The sequence below is a fragment of the Sinocyclocheilus anshuiensis genome, unplaced genomic scaffold, assembly GCF_001515605.1.
Source record: "Sinocyclocheilus anshuiensis isolate Anshui unplaced genomic scaffold, SAMN03320099.WGS_v1.1 scaffold1128, whole genome shotgun sequence".
Taxonomy (NCBI): domain Eukaryota; kingdom Metazoa; phylum Chordata; class Actinopteri; order Cypriniformes; family Cyprinidae; genus Sinocyclocheilus; species Sinocyclocheilus anshuiensis.
Window position 1 is genome coordinate 204,342 of NW_015551066.1, and position 12,233 is coordinate 216,574.

The 12,233-nt window shown below is 44.6% G+C and overlaps 3 protein-coding genes across 26 annotated transcripts in view; 1 reads left to right on the top strand and 2 right to left on the bottom strand.

Moving 5' to 3' along the window:
- The window catches only part of cep97 (centrosomal protein 97), an 11,405-nt gene extending 4,815 nt beyond the window's left edge, over nucleotides 1-6,590 (bottom strand). Inside the window, exons 1-6 of the mRNA XM_016452024.1 lie at nucleotides 6,482-6,590; nucleotides 5,959-6,104; nucleotides 2,570-2,728; nucleotides 2,394-2,495; nucleotides 2,156-2,269; nucleotides 123-280 (exon numbers count right to left, since the gene is read on the bottom strand). Of these exons, the coding sequence (XP_016307510.1) occupies nucleotides 123-280; nucleotides 2,156-2,269; nucleotides 2,394-2,495; nucleotides 2,570-2,728; nucleotides 5,959-6,104; nucleotides 6,482-6,542 (740 nt within the window). The 5' untranslated portion in view covers nucleotides 6,543-6,590. The remainder of the gene's footprint in view (nucleotides 1-122; nucleotides 281-2,155; nucleotides 2,270-2,393; nucleotides 2,496-2,569; nucleotides 2,729-5,958; nucleotides 6,105-6,481) is intronic.
- Nucleotides 2,694-5,947, bottom strand: caap1 (caspase activity and apoptosis inhibitor 1). Of its 24 annotated transcripts, none has more exons than XM_016452021.1 (3): nucleotides 4,970-5,947; nucleotides 4,826-4,922; nucleotides 2,694-4,778 (listed from the first exon to the last, which is right to left on the bottom strand). In XM_016452021.1, the coding sequence occupies exons 1-3, from the start codon at nucleotides 5,784-5,786 to the stop codon at nucleotides 4,745-4,747; spliced, it is 948 nt and encodes a 315-aa protein (XP_016307507.1). In that variant the 5' UTR covers nucleotides 5,787-5,947; the 3' UTR covers nucleotides 2,694-4,744. The 24 variants fall into 24 exon arrangements, with proteins under 24 accessions (XP_016307507.1, XP_016307505.1, XP_016307503.1 ...); XM_016452019.1 differs by having other exon boundaries at nucleotides 2,694-4,634; nucleotides 4,682-4,778; nucleotides 4,826-5,947; XM_016452017.1 differs by having other exon boundaries at nucleotides 2,694-4,490; nucleotides 4,538-4,634; nucleotides 4,682-5,947.
- A 101-nt stretch (nucleotides 6,591-6,691) lies between the features above and the next one.
- On the top strand, nucleotides 6,692-10,181 carry rpl24 (ribosomal protein L24). The gene is made up of 6 exons (XM_016452027.1): nucleotides 6,692-6,778; nucleotides 6,904-6,979; nucleotides 7,295-7,405; nucleotides 8,447-8,583; nucleotides 9,182-9,245; nucleotides 10,055-10,181. The coding sequence occupies exons 1-6, from the start codon at nucleotides 6,774-6,776 to the stop codon at nucleotides 10,133-10,135; spliced, it is 474 nt and encodes a 157-aa protein (XP_016307513.1). The 5' UTR covers nucleotides 6,692-6,773; the 3' UTR covers nucleotides 10,136-10,181.
- The last annotated feature ends 2,052 nt before the right edge of the window (nucleotides 10,182-12,233 follow it).

A 12,233-nucleotide genomic window follows, 5' to 3' on the forward strand; every position in this document is an offset into this window, starting at 1 on the left:
AGCGTCTTTCTTAAAGCACTGTCAAATGCAAAATGATGTGTGACAGCCTGTACAAAATTATTTGTAGCACCACAGTAAAACACAGACTGCAATTCTTGTAATGAAAAAGGCATCTAACTTACCCCTCTTTTTGTGAAACCACATATCCATCCAGCACCTTGAGACTGAGACACCAGCTGACGACATACGGGCGATAATCGCAGCGGGGCAGAGCCGTGACACACGGGTTACTCATGACGCACAGCTGCTCCAGGCCGTGTAACGGTGCTAGATACGACACCTGCACATGACACACACAGAAACATGTTAAACACTAACATCCATGACACATGATTAGGGCTGCTAGTCTGAATAATTATAATCGAATAATGAAATACATTTGACAGTATAATACATCTGAGGAGAAAAGCCCTCAAATGAAGATAATTCAATGACATAACATCTAAAACTACTGAACACACAAAGTGGCCCATATATGTTCTATTAAACATGAATCAGTCACAGGTCTATGGTCCACATCAACCAGTTTCTGAAACAGATTTAAGAATTGTTCATTCAGGTCGTTGTTGTGTTGCATCTGTGCTGTTTTCATGCAGACTGACGGCTCTGGACGATCCATCGCTGTATTTCTGCCACAAGTGACGTGTTTGTGAGACGCTGTGTTAAATTCAGAACACATTCTGTGAGATTACTCTCTAGGGCTCAGCGATAAGCCTGGGACCCATCTGAGGTTTTCAGGCCAGGCGACATAAGTGTCACTTGCTCTATTGTTTGTCACTGAACCTTGCGTTTGTTGATCTGGTGAAGTAATAATAATAAAACATAATAAACTTACACATCTGGTATTGTGTCATGTACTGAACACTGATATTGTGGATTCTTCTCATGATTTTAGTAAATGATTAAAACATTTATAAATAATTTTCTTATACTAAATTAATGAGGCATGAAATGGAAGTTATGATAATCCTCTCTTCATTATTGTAATGTATATCCCAGTAAAAAGGCTTTTTGAATGAGAAAAAAAATGTAGGGCGGGACTTGATTTTATCCAATAGATAATTTATGTGGAATGTTGTCATGTGATTGACAGTTTGCCCCGCCCTCACGCACACGTCATCAGAGCAGAGACCAGATGCAAGAGGGAAGTTACTTGGATAAAAGATTACGAGGGCACATGAATTCAAAACATGATGTGCACAGATAAATCATTTCTAAATATGGCAATATTCCATAAAAAAATAAGAACTGTCAATTTGACAGTTACAACGCTACAATCCATCACGCTCCCTAAGGTCGCAAAACTCTGGACTTTTGGTAGTACCTAGGATAGCAAAGTCCACTAAAGGAGGTAGAGCTTTTTCGCATTTGGCTCCCAAACTCTGGAATAGTCTTCCTGATAACGTTCGGGGTTCAGACACACTCTCCCTGTTTAAATCTAGATAGACACATATAGACACATCTCTTTGGCTAAGCATTCAAATAATGCATCTCATAATCTTGTACTGCAGTTATATCTGATCAAATGCACATTATTATTCTTTAGTTTGGGTTAAACAAATCAATTTTGCTTGGTTGGAACTTGGTTATGTCTCCTTAACATTAAGCAGCACATCCCAGACAACATTTTTCCGGTTTTTGATTATTTGGACGTTTTGTTGGACATTCTAGTCGGAGGTACAGCTGTGTTGTTCAAACGCACGTGCAGACGCAGAAGAGGGAAACGCGCCGGCGCCCTGGTGAAGCTCTGTGTGCGCGGCTTTCGGACTGCGCTCCCAAGCATTCATCTTGCGAATGTCCGTTCCCTTCCTAACAAAACGGATGAACTTCTTCTCCTCACCCGCACCAACAAGGACTTTTCAAACTCTGCTGCACTGTGCTTCACTGAAACCTGGCTGAGTGAAGCCATTCCGGACAACGCGCTTCATCTGCCGGGCTACCAGCTGTTCAGAGCGGATCGCATCGCGGAGTTTGTATCGTGAAAAGCGCTATACAAATAAACTTGAATTGAATTTGTCAAACTGATGCAGAAGCTGATGATGAACGCATAGTTGAAATGAAGCAAAACAATAAATGAACAAAACCAGCTGAGGTTTGTGTTGCTAGTCCAGAAGCTCAAATGTTATGAAGGCGTTTGCACTGTCTGTGTGTTTACCTCGCTCAGGTCTCTGATCTCATTCTCTGCGAGCGACAGGACAGTGAGGGTCGCTGGCAGGTGAGCAGGAGCGGTGCGCAGCGTCGTGATGATGTTTCCATGCAGAAGAAGAGTCTGAAACAGGCCTTAAATATCGGTTACACACTCAACGTTTTCTCTGTGTTTTCCTAAAAATATTTCTCTTAACACATTATGAGAGATTACACATGATTTAGCTCTCAAGACAAATGGCAAATACCTTTAACACTGAGAGCTTGGTGAGGTCTCCTATGTGAGAAATATTATTGTCTGACAGATCAAGATGCTGCAGGGAAACGCAGTTGTTGAGCTGCTCGGTGACCTGCACAAACACACACAGATTCAGGAGGAATCAGCCTCAGTTTCAGTGAAATACATGGTAAATGTGAAAAACACCTTGATGTTGTTTCCAGCCAGATTGAGGCTCTCCAGACGAAGCAGGTCCTTCAGGCCCTCGATGTAGCCGATGCTGTTGTTGGGGAGGTTCAGGGTTCGTAAATGAGTCAGCTTTGAGACGCCCATCATGCGCACCAGACGATTACAGGCCACAGACAGCTGTGAACACAGAGCAGGTCACACACACACACGTCTGTATTGACCACAGCTGAAGGCTAGTGTGAACACAGAGCAGGTCACACACACACACACACACGTCTGTCCTGACCACAGGTGAAGGGTAGTGTGAACACAGAGCAGGTCTCAAACACACACACACACACACACACACACACATCTGTACTGACCACAGCTGAAGGCTAGTGCGAACACAGAGCAGGTCACACACACACACACACACGTCTGTCCTGACCACAGGTGAAGGGTAGTGTGAACACAGAGCAGGTCTCAAACACACACACACACACACACACACACACATCTGTACTGACCACAGCTGAAGGCTAGTGCGAACACAGAGCAGGTCACACACACACACACACACGTCTGTCCTGACCACAGGTGAAGGGTAGTGTGAACACAGAGCAGGTCTCAAACACACACACACACACACACACACACACATCTGTACTGACCACAGCTGAAGGCTAGTGCGAACACAGAGCAGGTCACACACACACACACACACGTCTGTCCTGACCACAGGTGAAGGGTAGTGTGAACACAGAGCAGGTCTCAAACACACACACACACACACACACACACACATCTGTACTGACCACAGCTGAAGGCTAGTGCGAACACAGAGCAGGTCACACACACACACACACACGTCTGTCCTGACCACAGGTGAAGGGTAGTGTGAACACAGAGCAGGTCTCAAACACACACACACACACACACACACACACATCTGTACTGACCACAGCTGAAGGCTAGTGCGAACACAGAGCAGGTCACACACACACACACACACGTCTGTCCTGACCACAGGTGAAGGGTAGTGTGAACACAGAGCAGGTCTCAAACACACACACACACACACACACACACACATCTGTACTGACCACAGCTGAAGGCTAGTGCGAACACAGAGCAGGTCACACACACACACACACACGTCTGTCCTGACCACAGGTGAAGGGTAGTGTGAACACAGAGCAGGTCTCAAACACACACACACACACACACACACACACATCTGTACTGACCACAGCTGAAGGCTAGTGCGAACACAGAGCAGGTCACACACACACACACACACGTCTGTCCTGACCACAGGTGAAGGGTAGTGTGAACACAGAGCAGGTCTCAAACACACACACACACACACACACACACACATCTGTACTGACCACAGCTGAAGGCTAGTGCGAACACAGAGCAGGTCACACACACACACACACACGTCTGTCCTGACCACAGGTGAAGGGTAGTGTGAACACAGAGCAGGTCTCAAACACACACACACACACACACACACACACATCTGTACTGACCACAGCTGAAGGCTAGTGCGAACACAGAGCAGGTCACACACACACACACACACGTCTGTCCTGACCACAGGTGAAGGGTAGTGTGAACACAGAGCAGGTCTCAAACACACACACACACACACACACACACACATCTGTACTGACCACAGCTGAAGGCTAGTGCGAACACAGAGCAGGTCACACACACACACACACACGTCTGTCCTGACCACAGGTGAAGGGTAGTGTGAACACAGAGCAGGTCTCAAACACACACACACACACACACACACACACATCTGTACTGACCACAGCTGAAGGCTAGTGCGAACACAGAGCAGGTCACACACACACACACACACGTCTGTCCTGACCACAGGTGAAGGGTAGTGTGAACACAGAGCAGGTCTCAAACACACACACACACACACACACACACACATCTGTACTGACCACAGCTGAAGGCTAGTGCGAACACAGAGCAGGTCACACACACACACACACACGTCTGTCCTGACCACAGGTGAAGGGTAGTGTGAACACAGAGCAGGTCTCAAACACACACACACACACACACACACACACATCTGTACTGACCACAGCTGAAGGCTAGTGCGAACACAGAGCAGGTCACACACACACACACACACGTCTGTCCTGACCACAGGTGAAGGGTAGTGTGAACACAGAGCAGGTCTCAAACACACACACACACACACACACACACACATCTGTACTGACCACAGCTGAAGGCTAGTGCGAACACAGAGCAGGTCACACACACACACACACACGTCTGTCCTGACCACAGGTGAAGGGTAGTGTGAACACAGAGCAGGTCTCAAACACACACACACACACACACACACACACATCTGTACTGACCACAGCTGAAGGCTAGTGCGAACACAGAGCAGGTCACACACACACACACACACGTCTGTCCTGACCACAGGTGAAGGGTAGTGTGAACACAGAGCAGGTCTCAAACACACACACACACACACACACACACACATCTGTACTGACCACAGCTGAAGGCTAGTGCGAACACAGAGCAGGTCACACACACACACACACACGTCTGTCCTGACCACAGGTGAAGGGTAGTGTGAACACAGAGCAGGTCTCAAACACACACACACACACACACACACACACATCTGTACTGACCACAGCTGAAGGCTAGTGCGAACACAGAGCAGGTCACACACACACACACACACGTCTGTCCTGACCACAGGTGAAGGGTAGTGTGAACACAGAGCAGGTCTCAAACACACACACACACACACACACACACACATCTGTACTGACCACAGCTGAAGGCTAGTGCGAACACAGAGCAGGTCACACACACACACACACACGTCTGTCCTGACCACAGGTGAAGGGTAGTGTGAACACAGAGCAGGTCTCAAACACACACACACACACACACACACACACATCTGTACTGACCACAGCTGAAGGCTAGTGCGAACACAGAGCAGGTCACACACACACACACACACGTCTGTCCTGACCACAGGTGAAGGGTAGTGTGAACACAGAGCAGGTCTCAAACACACACACACACACACACACACACACATCTGTACTGACCACAGCTGAAGGCTAGTGCGAACACAGAGCAGGTCACACACACACACACACACGTCTGTCCTGACCACAGGTGAAGGGTAGTGTGAACACAGAGCAGGTCTCAAACACACACACACACACACACACACACACATCTGTACTGACCACAGCTGAAGGCTAGTGCGAACACAGAGCAGGTCACACACACACACACACACGTCTGTCCTGACCACAGGTGAAGGGTAGTGTGAACACAGAGCAGGTCACACACACACACACACACGTCTGTCCTGACCACAGCTGAAGGCTAGTGTGAACACAGCTAACCTGCTGCAGAGCTTCGTTACGCTCCAGGTGCTCCAGCTTGATGATCTGGTTCTGGTCCAGAATCAGCGTGTGTAGCTCCCCGGGACTGAACCACTGCGGATCCAGTCTGTGGAGACCCTGATTCGAAAGGTCTAACAAACCTGGACCTGAATAATAAGAGCACAGGACAAACACTAGAGCTACAGACATCTACACTGATGACACACTTCAAATGGAGAGAAATGGTGTGTGAACTCAGAATAACGCGAAGATTAAAGCTCCCAGTATAAATAAACCAGACCAGGTTTTATAAACAGCAGATTTGTAACGTTAAATGAAATCCTGTCAGCTAATTAGTGTAATAACGGCAGATTTCAGCACATTATGACAAAAACAGATCAGACGTCAAGTTCGTCGGGATCTCCACACTCTGCGCTATAAGCATGATATTCCGCACACACGATGACAGCATGTTGTCTGTCTGCAACGCAAACACATGCCCATCTAATCAATCTCATGGAGGAATGGGTTTTATTGCGCATACCTTCGTAATTTGTCGTTTGGAGCAGCGGATCGGAGAAGATCGCTTCCGCCGGCGCCGCCATACTTCCGCTTCCTTCCCGCCTGTGTCACCGCCAGGCAACCGAGCCACTATTTGATCGGATAAAATAATCTGGAAATAATAATAAATTTGGATATTTTTATAATAACGCGGGTTATAATTATACATCAATTGTATGTTTACTTTGAAAAAAGAATTGATGTTTGCGAAATAAGCTCCTTTATAAACCGCTTACCCACAATTCTTCTTCCTCTTCCCTATCTGAAACGCCGCCATGAAGTGAGTGTAGTCTGTGTTCATCCATAAACATCTTTAAAGTTATCCGCGAAAAGCGCTTGCAGAAGTATTCAGATGTTAATAGTAAGTCAGATGTAGCTATTATAACTCTTATTTTTGACGTGCAGGGTCGATCTGTGCAGTTTTAGCGGGTATAAAATCTATCCCGGCCACGGCCGGCGCTACGCCAGGATCGACGGAAAGGTAAAAGCGCAAACTACGCGTGTTTGATGTCACTGCTGTGTTTTAATCAGTGATTATCGATTAATGAATGACTCTCAGCGTGTTGTGATGTGAATGTTTACGCCTGGCAGGCTTTATTTGGTGATTTAGCCTAGCGCTAGCATGATGGCTAACTACTGTCCTGACCAGAGCTCAGTGTTTAATGTTTAACTTCACGCTTGAGTTGCAGAGCTGAGAGAAGCATCATCTCTGGCCAGTGTTGAAACTGTTGTAGTCTGAGAGGATATTTGAGTGTAAGAACGGAGTAAATGTGATGCCGATCCTCTCGCTCTGCAGGTTTTCCAGTTCCTGAATGCGAAGTGCGAGTCTGCGTTTCTGTCCAAGAGGAACCCCAGACAGATCAACTGGACGGTTCTGTACCGCCGCAAGCACAAGAAGGGCCAGTCTGTGAGTCTGAGCAAGCCTTCGGACAGCAGCTGACGGTGTTCTGCTGAAAAGTACCTCGTGTGCAGTGTTGGGCAGTAACTTACTGTTATAACATTACTTTCTGCAGTAACTAGTACTGTAACTAATTACTAATAAGATTTCAGTAATATTACAGTTACATCCATAAAACAGCTTAGTTACTCTGGGTGCCTCATCCCCGCTGATTTAAAATCCAACAAGCAAATAATTCCTAGATTTATTTTCATAATTGTCGGGACTCGCACATGCATGTGATGCTGCAGCAGGCAAGCTTGGAATATGGAAAAGCTTACATTCAGCAGATAGAAATATTGCATTATCTTGATTTTGTCAGGAAAAGATGATCTGAGCACTGTTGTGTAAGTTGTGGCTTTACTTTACTCTGGCATTACATCCCTCTGATCAGCATGTGCTACATTATATTACTATAATTAAAAATCTTTTGGGAAAATTAAGCTGTTTCTTACGAACTTACGTGTTTTGATAAAATACATAATGAAATATAATCGTATATGTGTAACGGAGAAATGACAATTAGCTTCAAGCTACACCTGACAATTAATGAGATTAATACAACACTTCTACTTAAATGTCACTATCAATCACTAACGAGTGTTAATGACTTCTGACTGTGATCCAGTGTGGTCCAATGATGAGGCAGAAATATGTCGTTAGTAACATTCCAGATTAAGAATTTTGTGGAAGATACACAGTTACTACAACTGTAGGGCGTGAAGAAAAAGTAATGTAACTAGTAGTGTAACTAATTACTGTTGCCAGAAAGTAATGAGTAAAGTAACAATATTACTTTTGGAAGGAGTAACTAGTAATGAGTAATATATTACATTCTTTGAGTAACTAGCCCAACACTGCTGGTGTGTAATGATGCCGGTTTAGAGCATTAGAGAGATGTTTAAATGACTACAGAGCCGGTTCTAGTGTTTTTTTTCAGCAGATGTTTTGTGTGTAGTGCGTGTTGAGTGATTGAATCAGGAGCGCTCAGATGTGTGTTTGCTGCTTTAGGAAGAGGTGAGTAAGAAGCGCAGCCGTCGTGCGGTGAAGTTCCAGCGAGCCATCACCGGTGCTTCGCTGGCTGAGATTCTGGCCAAGAGGAACCAGAAGCCAGAAGTGCGTAAAGCGCAGAGAGAGCAGGCCATCCGGTGAGCACCTCCGGTTCCCTATGCTTTGTCCATTGCTCTTATTTGGTAGTCATAGATGGTCAAATGTGTGTTTTTGTGGTTATGCAGCTGGTTTTGCATGGTTAACTTCTCATGACAAGTTTGTGCTGCATGTTTGACGCATCGGATCTGACCCTGAAGCATCGCTGTCCTGCAGTTTTAGCTCCGACTGACCTGCCTGTATTTTTCTAGTAATTCTGAAGAGCTTGATTGGCTTGATCAGGGGTGTTTGATTGGGCTTGAAGCTGAGCTCTTAGATTTGAAGAGTACAAAAACCTTTTCTTAAATCTTTCCCTAAACTACTTTAATGCTTTTAATTGACATTAACAATGTTTTCATGTAATGTTTTCATGTAATATCTGTTAATCAAGTTGATTTTCTAACGGTCTTCAGACGTCATTGTGGGGTCGTGTATGAATAAGTGACAGTGTGTTTTTTGGCTCTAGATGTTAGATTCAAAAACGTAACCTGTTATAACATTTCTTTTAGAAGTACAGTTCAGTGACTGGTTAACACATTGAGACGAGTGCAAACAAAACTAAACATTTCCTTTCTAACTGTGTTTGATCCGATGTTTCAGGGCTGCCAAGGAGGCCAAAAAGGCGAAGCAGGCAACTAAGAAACAACCCACTCAGAGCACCAAGGTAAGAGATAGTTTTAAAGGGATAGTTCACCCAAGAATGAAAATTAGCCCATGATTTACTCGCCCTCAAGCCATCCTAGGTGTATATAACTTTCTTCTTTCAGACGAATCCAATCAGAGTTATATTAAAAATGTCCTGGCTCTTCCAAGCTCCTCCGTCATCCGCAGGAACACACTCTCTCACGCGTATGACACCAAGCGGAAACTAGAGGTTAGGGTTTATAAAGTTTTAAATATGGAAGTTTTTCTTGTAGTAAGGCATCGATTCATTCAGATGGCCTTTATTCACCCCCGGAGCCGTGCGAGGCACTTTTAATGATGGATGGATGCAGTTTATTGAATTTCTGCTGGACTATTGAATATCGACATTCACTGCCATTATAAAGCTTGGAAGAGCCAGGACATGTTTTTAATGTAACTCTGATTGGATTTGTCTGAAAGAAGAGTCATAAACACCTAGTAAGACTAGAGGGTGAGGGAATCATGGGCTAATTTTTGTTTTTTGGGTGACCTATCTCTTTAAGAATTGTACAAAGTGTGAAGGCTATGAGCTGCTCTTGATCTTTTGTAAGTGATGTATTTTGTGTGGTGTGATTGTTTTTTTGCCCCTTGAGGCGTTGCAGTGTGACTGATTCTGTCACTTCTGCGTCATAAGGTGGCATAGAGTAGAAGGACTATGTCTACACCTAGTACCCTTAATAATGGGTGCTCAGTGTCATTTATAGCCCTACACATTATTGCAAACCAAATGTAAATCCTTGCATTTGAATGTCCTTCATGTAGTCAGTAACGTGTTTGTGTTGTTTTTAGGCCCCTGTTAAAGCCGCAGCCAAACAGAAAATCGCCAAGCCCATGAAGGTCAACGCTCCTCGTGTTGGTGGCAAGCGCTAAGTTCATGTTTTGGTGCTTTGTGTATTAATAAAGGTTTCACTGTCAACCTTGAGTGTCCTCGAAGTATTGATTTCATTAATGTTCAGTGATAAAGACTAACAGTGTTAAAGGTGCAATAGGTGATTGTCTTCAGAAACACCTGGTTCACGTACTCTACGCAGACCGTGAGAGTGACCGGCAAACATCAACAACCTGACCTTTCTTCCAGGTATTGTAGTACTGTTACTAACTGTACTCTAAAGTTTTCTCACCGGTGAATGACACGTGATGTATTGTAATAATGTTGTCTGTGAGCGTTCAGGGGGCGTGGCTTTGGACCGATTTGCAGGGAGGGAGGGACTATCAGACTAAAGTTAGGATTTTCCAAGATGTCCTATTGCACCTTTAAACTTGCATAAAAACACTGTTTGCTGATTGAACAGGTGCCCATCTCTGCTGCAATTGTCTGTTTTTGATTATTTGATTGCAGAACACTGCCATATTACTAACCTGTTTCAGTCTAAAGTGTGTATGTGGTCTCATCTGGTCCTCAGAAATGAAGGATCATATTTGATCTGTACATTTGGTTTTTGTGATTATGTATATTAAGATTATGCAGAACTTAAACTGAATGGGTTAATATATTACAGTATTTGGTATATATAGTTCAGTCACAGTATGGGTGTGTGATGACATTCAAGAACAAAGGGCAAAAGATCAAATTATTTGACTAAATTTTTATAGTAGTCTGTAGCCGTTTCTCTTGACTGAATTGTAGGAGATAAATTTGCTGTTAAAGCTGCAAGAGCAATTTCTTGAAAACATCAAGGTCAAAGGATTTGGAATTTTTCAGGATATTTGTATTTTAGAGAAAATGTTATAAAATCCAGATGCCTTACAAATCTTTATTGGAAATGGTTTAGATCAGGGATGTCCAAAAAAGGGGTGTGGGAAGTCGTGGCCTAATGGTTAGAGAGTCGGACTTGTAACCCAAAGGTTGCGGGTTTGAGTCTCGTACCGGCAGGGATTGTAGGTGGGGAGTGAATGTACAGCGCTCTCTCCCACCTTCAATACCATGACTGAGGTGCCCTTGAGCAAGGCACCGAAGCATAAATGGCTGCCCACTGCTCCGGGTGTGTGTTCGCGGTGTGTGTGTGCACTTTGGATGGGTTAAATGCAGAGCACTAATTCTGAGTATAGGTCACCATACTTGGCCACATGTCATGTCACTTTCACTTTCAAACCTGGGGGCTGTTTAAAAAAAGACGCTAAGAAAAGCGGGGATTAAAGGTCATATGATGCAATTTCAATTTTTCCTTTCTCTTTGGAGTGTTACAAGCTGGTGCATAAAGAAGATTTGTAAAGTCTCAAATCCAAAGAGATATTCTTTATAAAAGTTAAGAGTCAACCACACCTACCTAAAACGGCTTGTTCTAACACGCCCCCACATGTCTACGTCACTATCTGGGAAGATTTGCATAAATGGAAGGACATGTGACGACCACTTCGTCCACGGTGAAAGCCGATCCGGCGATCCACAGCAAAGTTGTAGTATTTCCTCAGCGACCAGCACGGATCAGCTCCAGGCATGACGAAGCAGATATCGTCCTCTTTTGGAAGGCCAAACAAAGTAGTTTAGCTTTCACAATGAATCACACAGCGCCTTCACGACACAGCAACAACAATACTACAGCGAGAATAAAAGTTACGCCTTCTTTCTTTGCGTGAACATTTCCATATAGTCTCAACTTGCAGAATGTTATCTCTCTAGGCCAATGATGGTATTTTCAACCACATTCTTAGACTTGCTTATCATATTCTATCCTTGGGTAGAGGCCCTCCTGTCACGTACCATTCCATATTAGAATAAGGATTGTGTGTGTGCTCTTTTACTGTCACAATTCAATTCAAGTTTATTTGTACAGCGCTTTTCACGATACAAATCGTTGCAAAAATTTAAAGCAAAAAGTCTACTAAACCTTTCGTGTTCTCGTAGATACGTGGGAAGTGGTCCTGACACGATGTTCGCGTCGCGGGCGATGTGCGGCACACCGTCTCGATCAGGCTCCTGAAGTCCCTCTTCAGTGTCTCCGTCTGCCGCAGCTTGGTGTCGTTAACC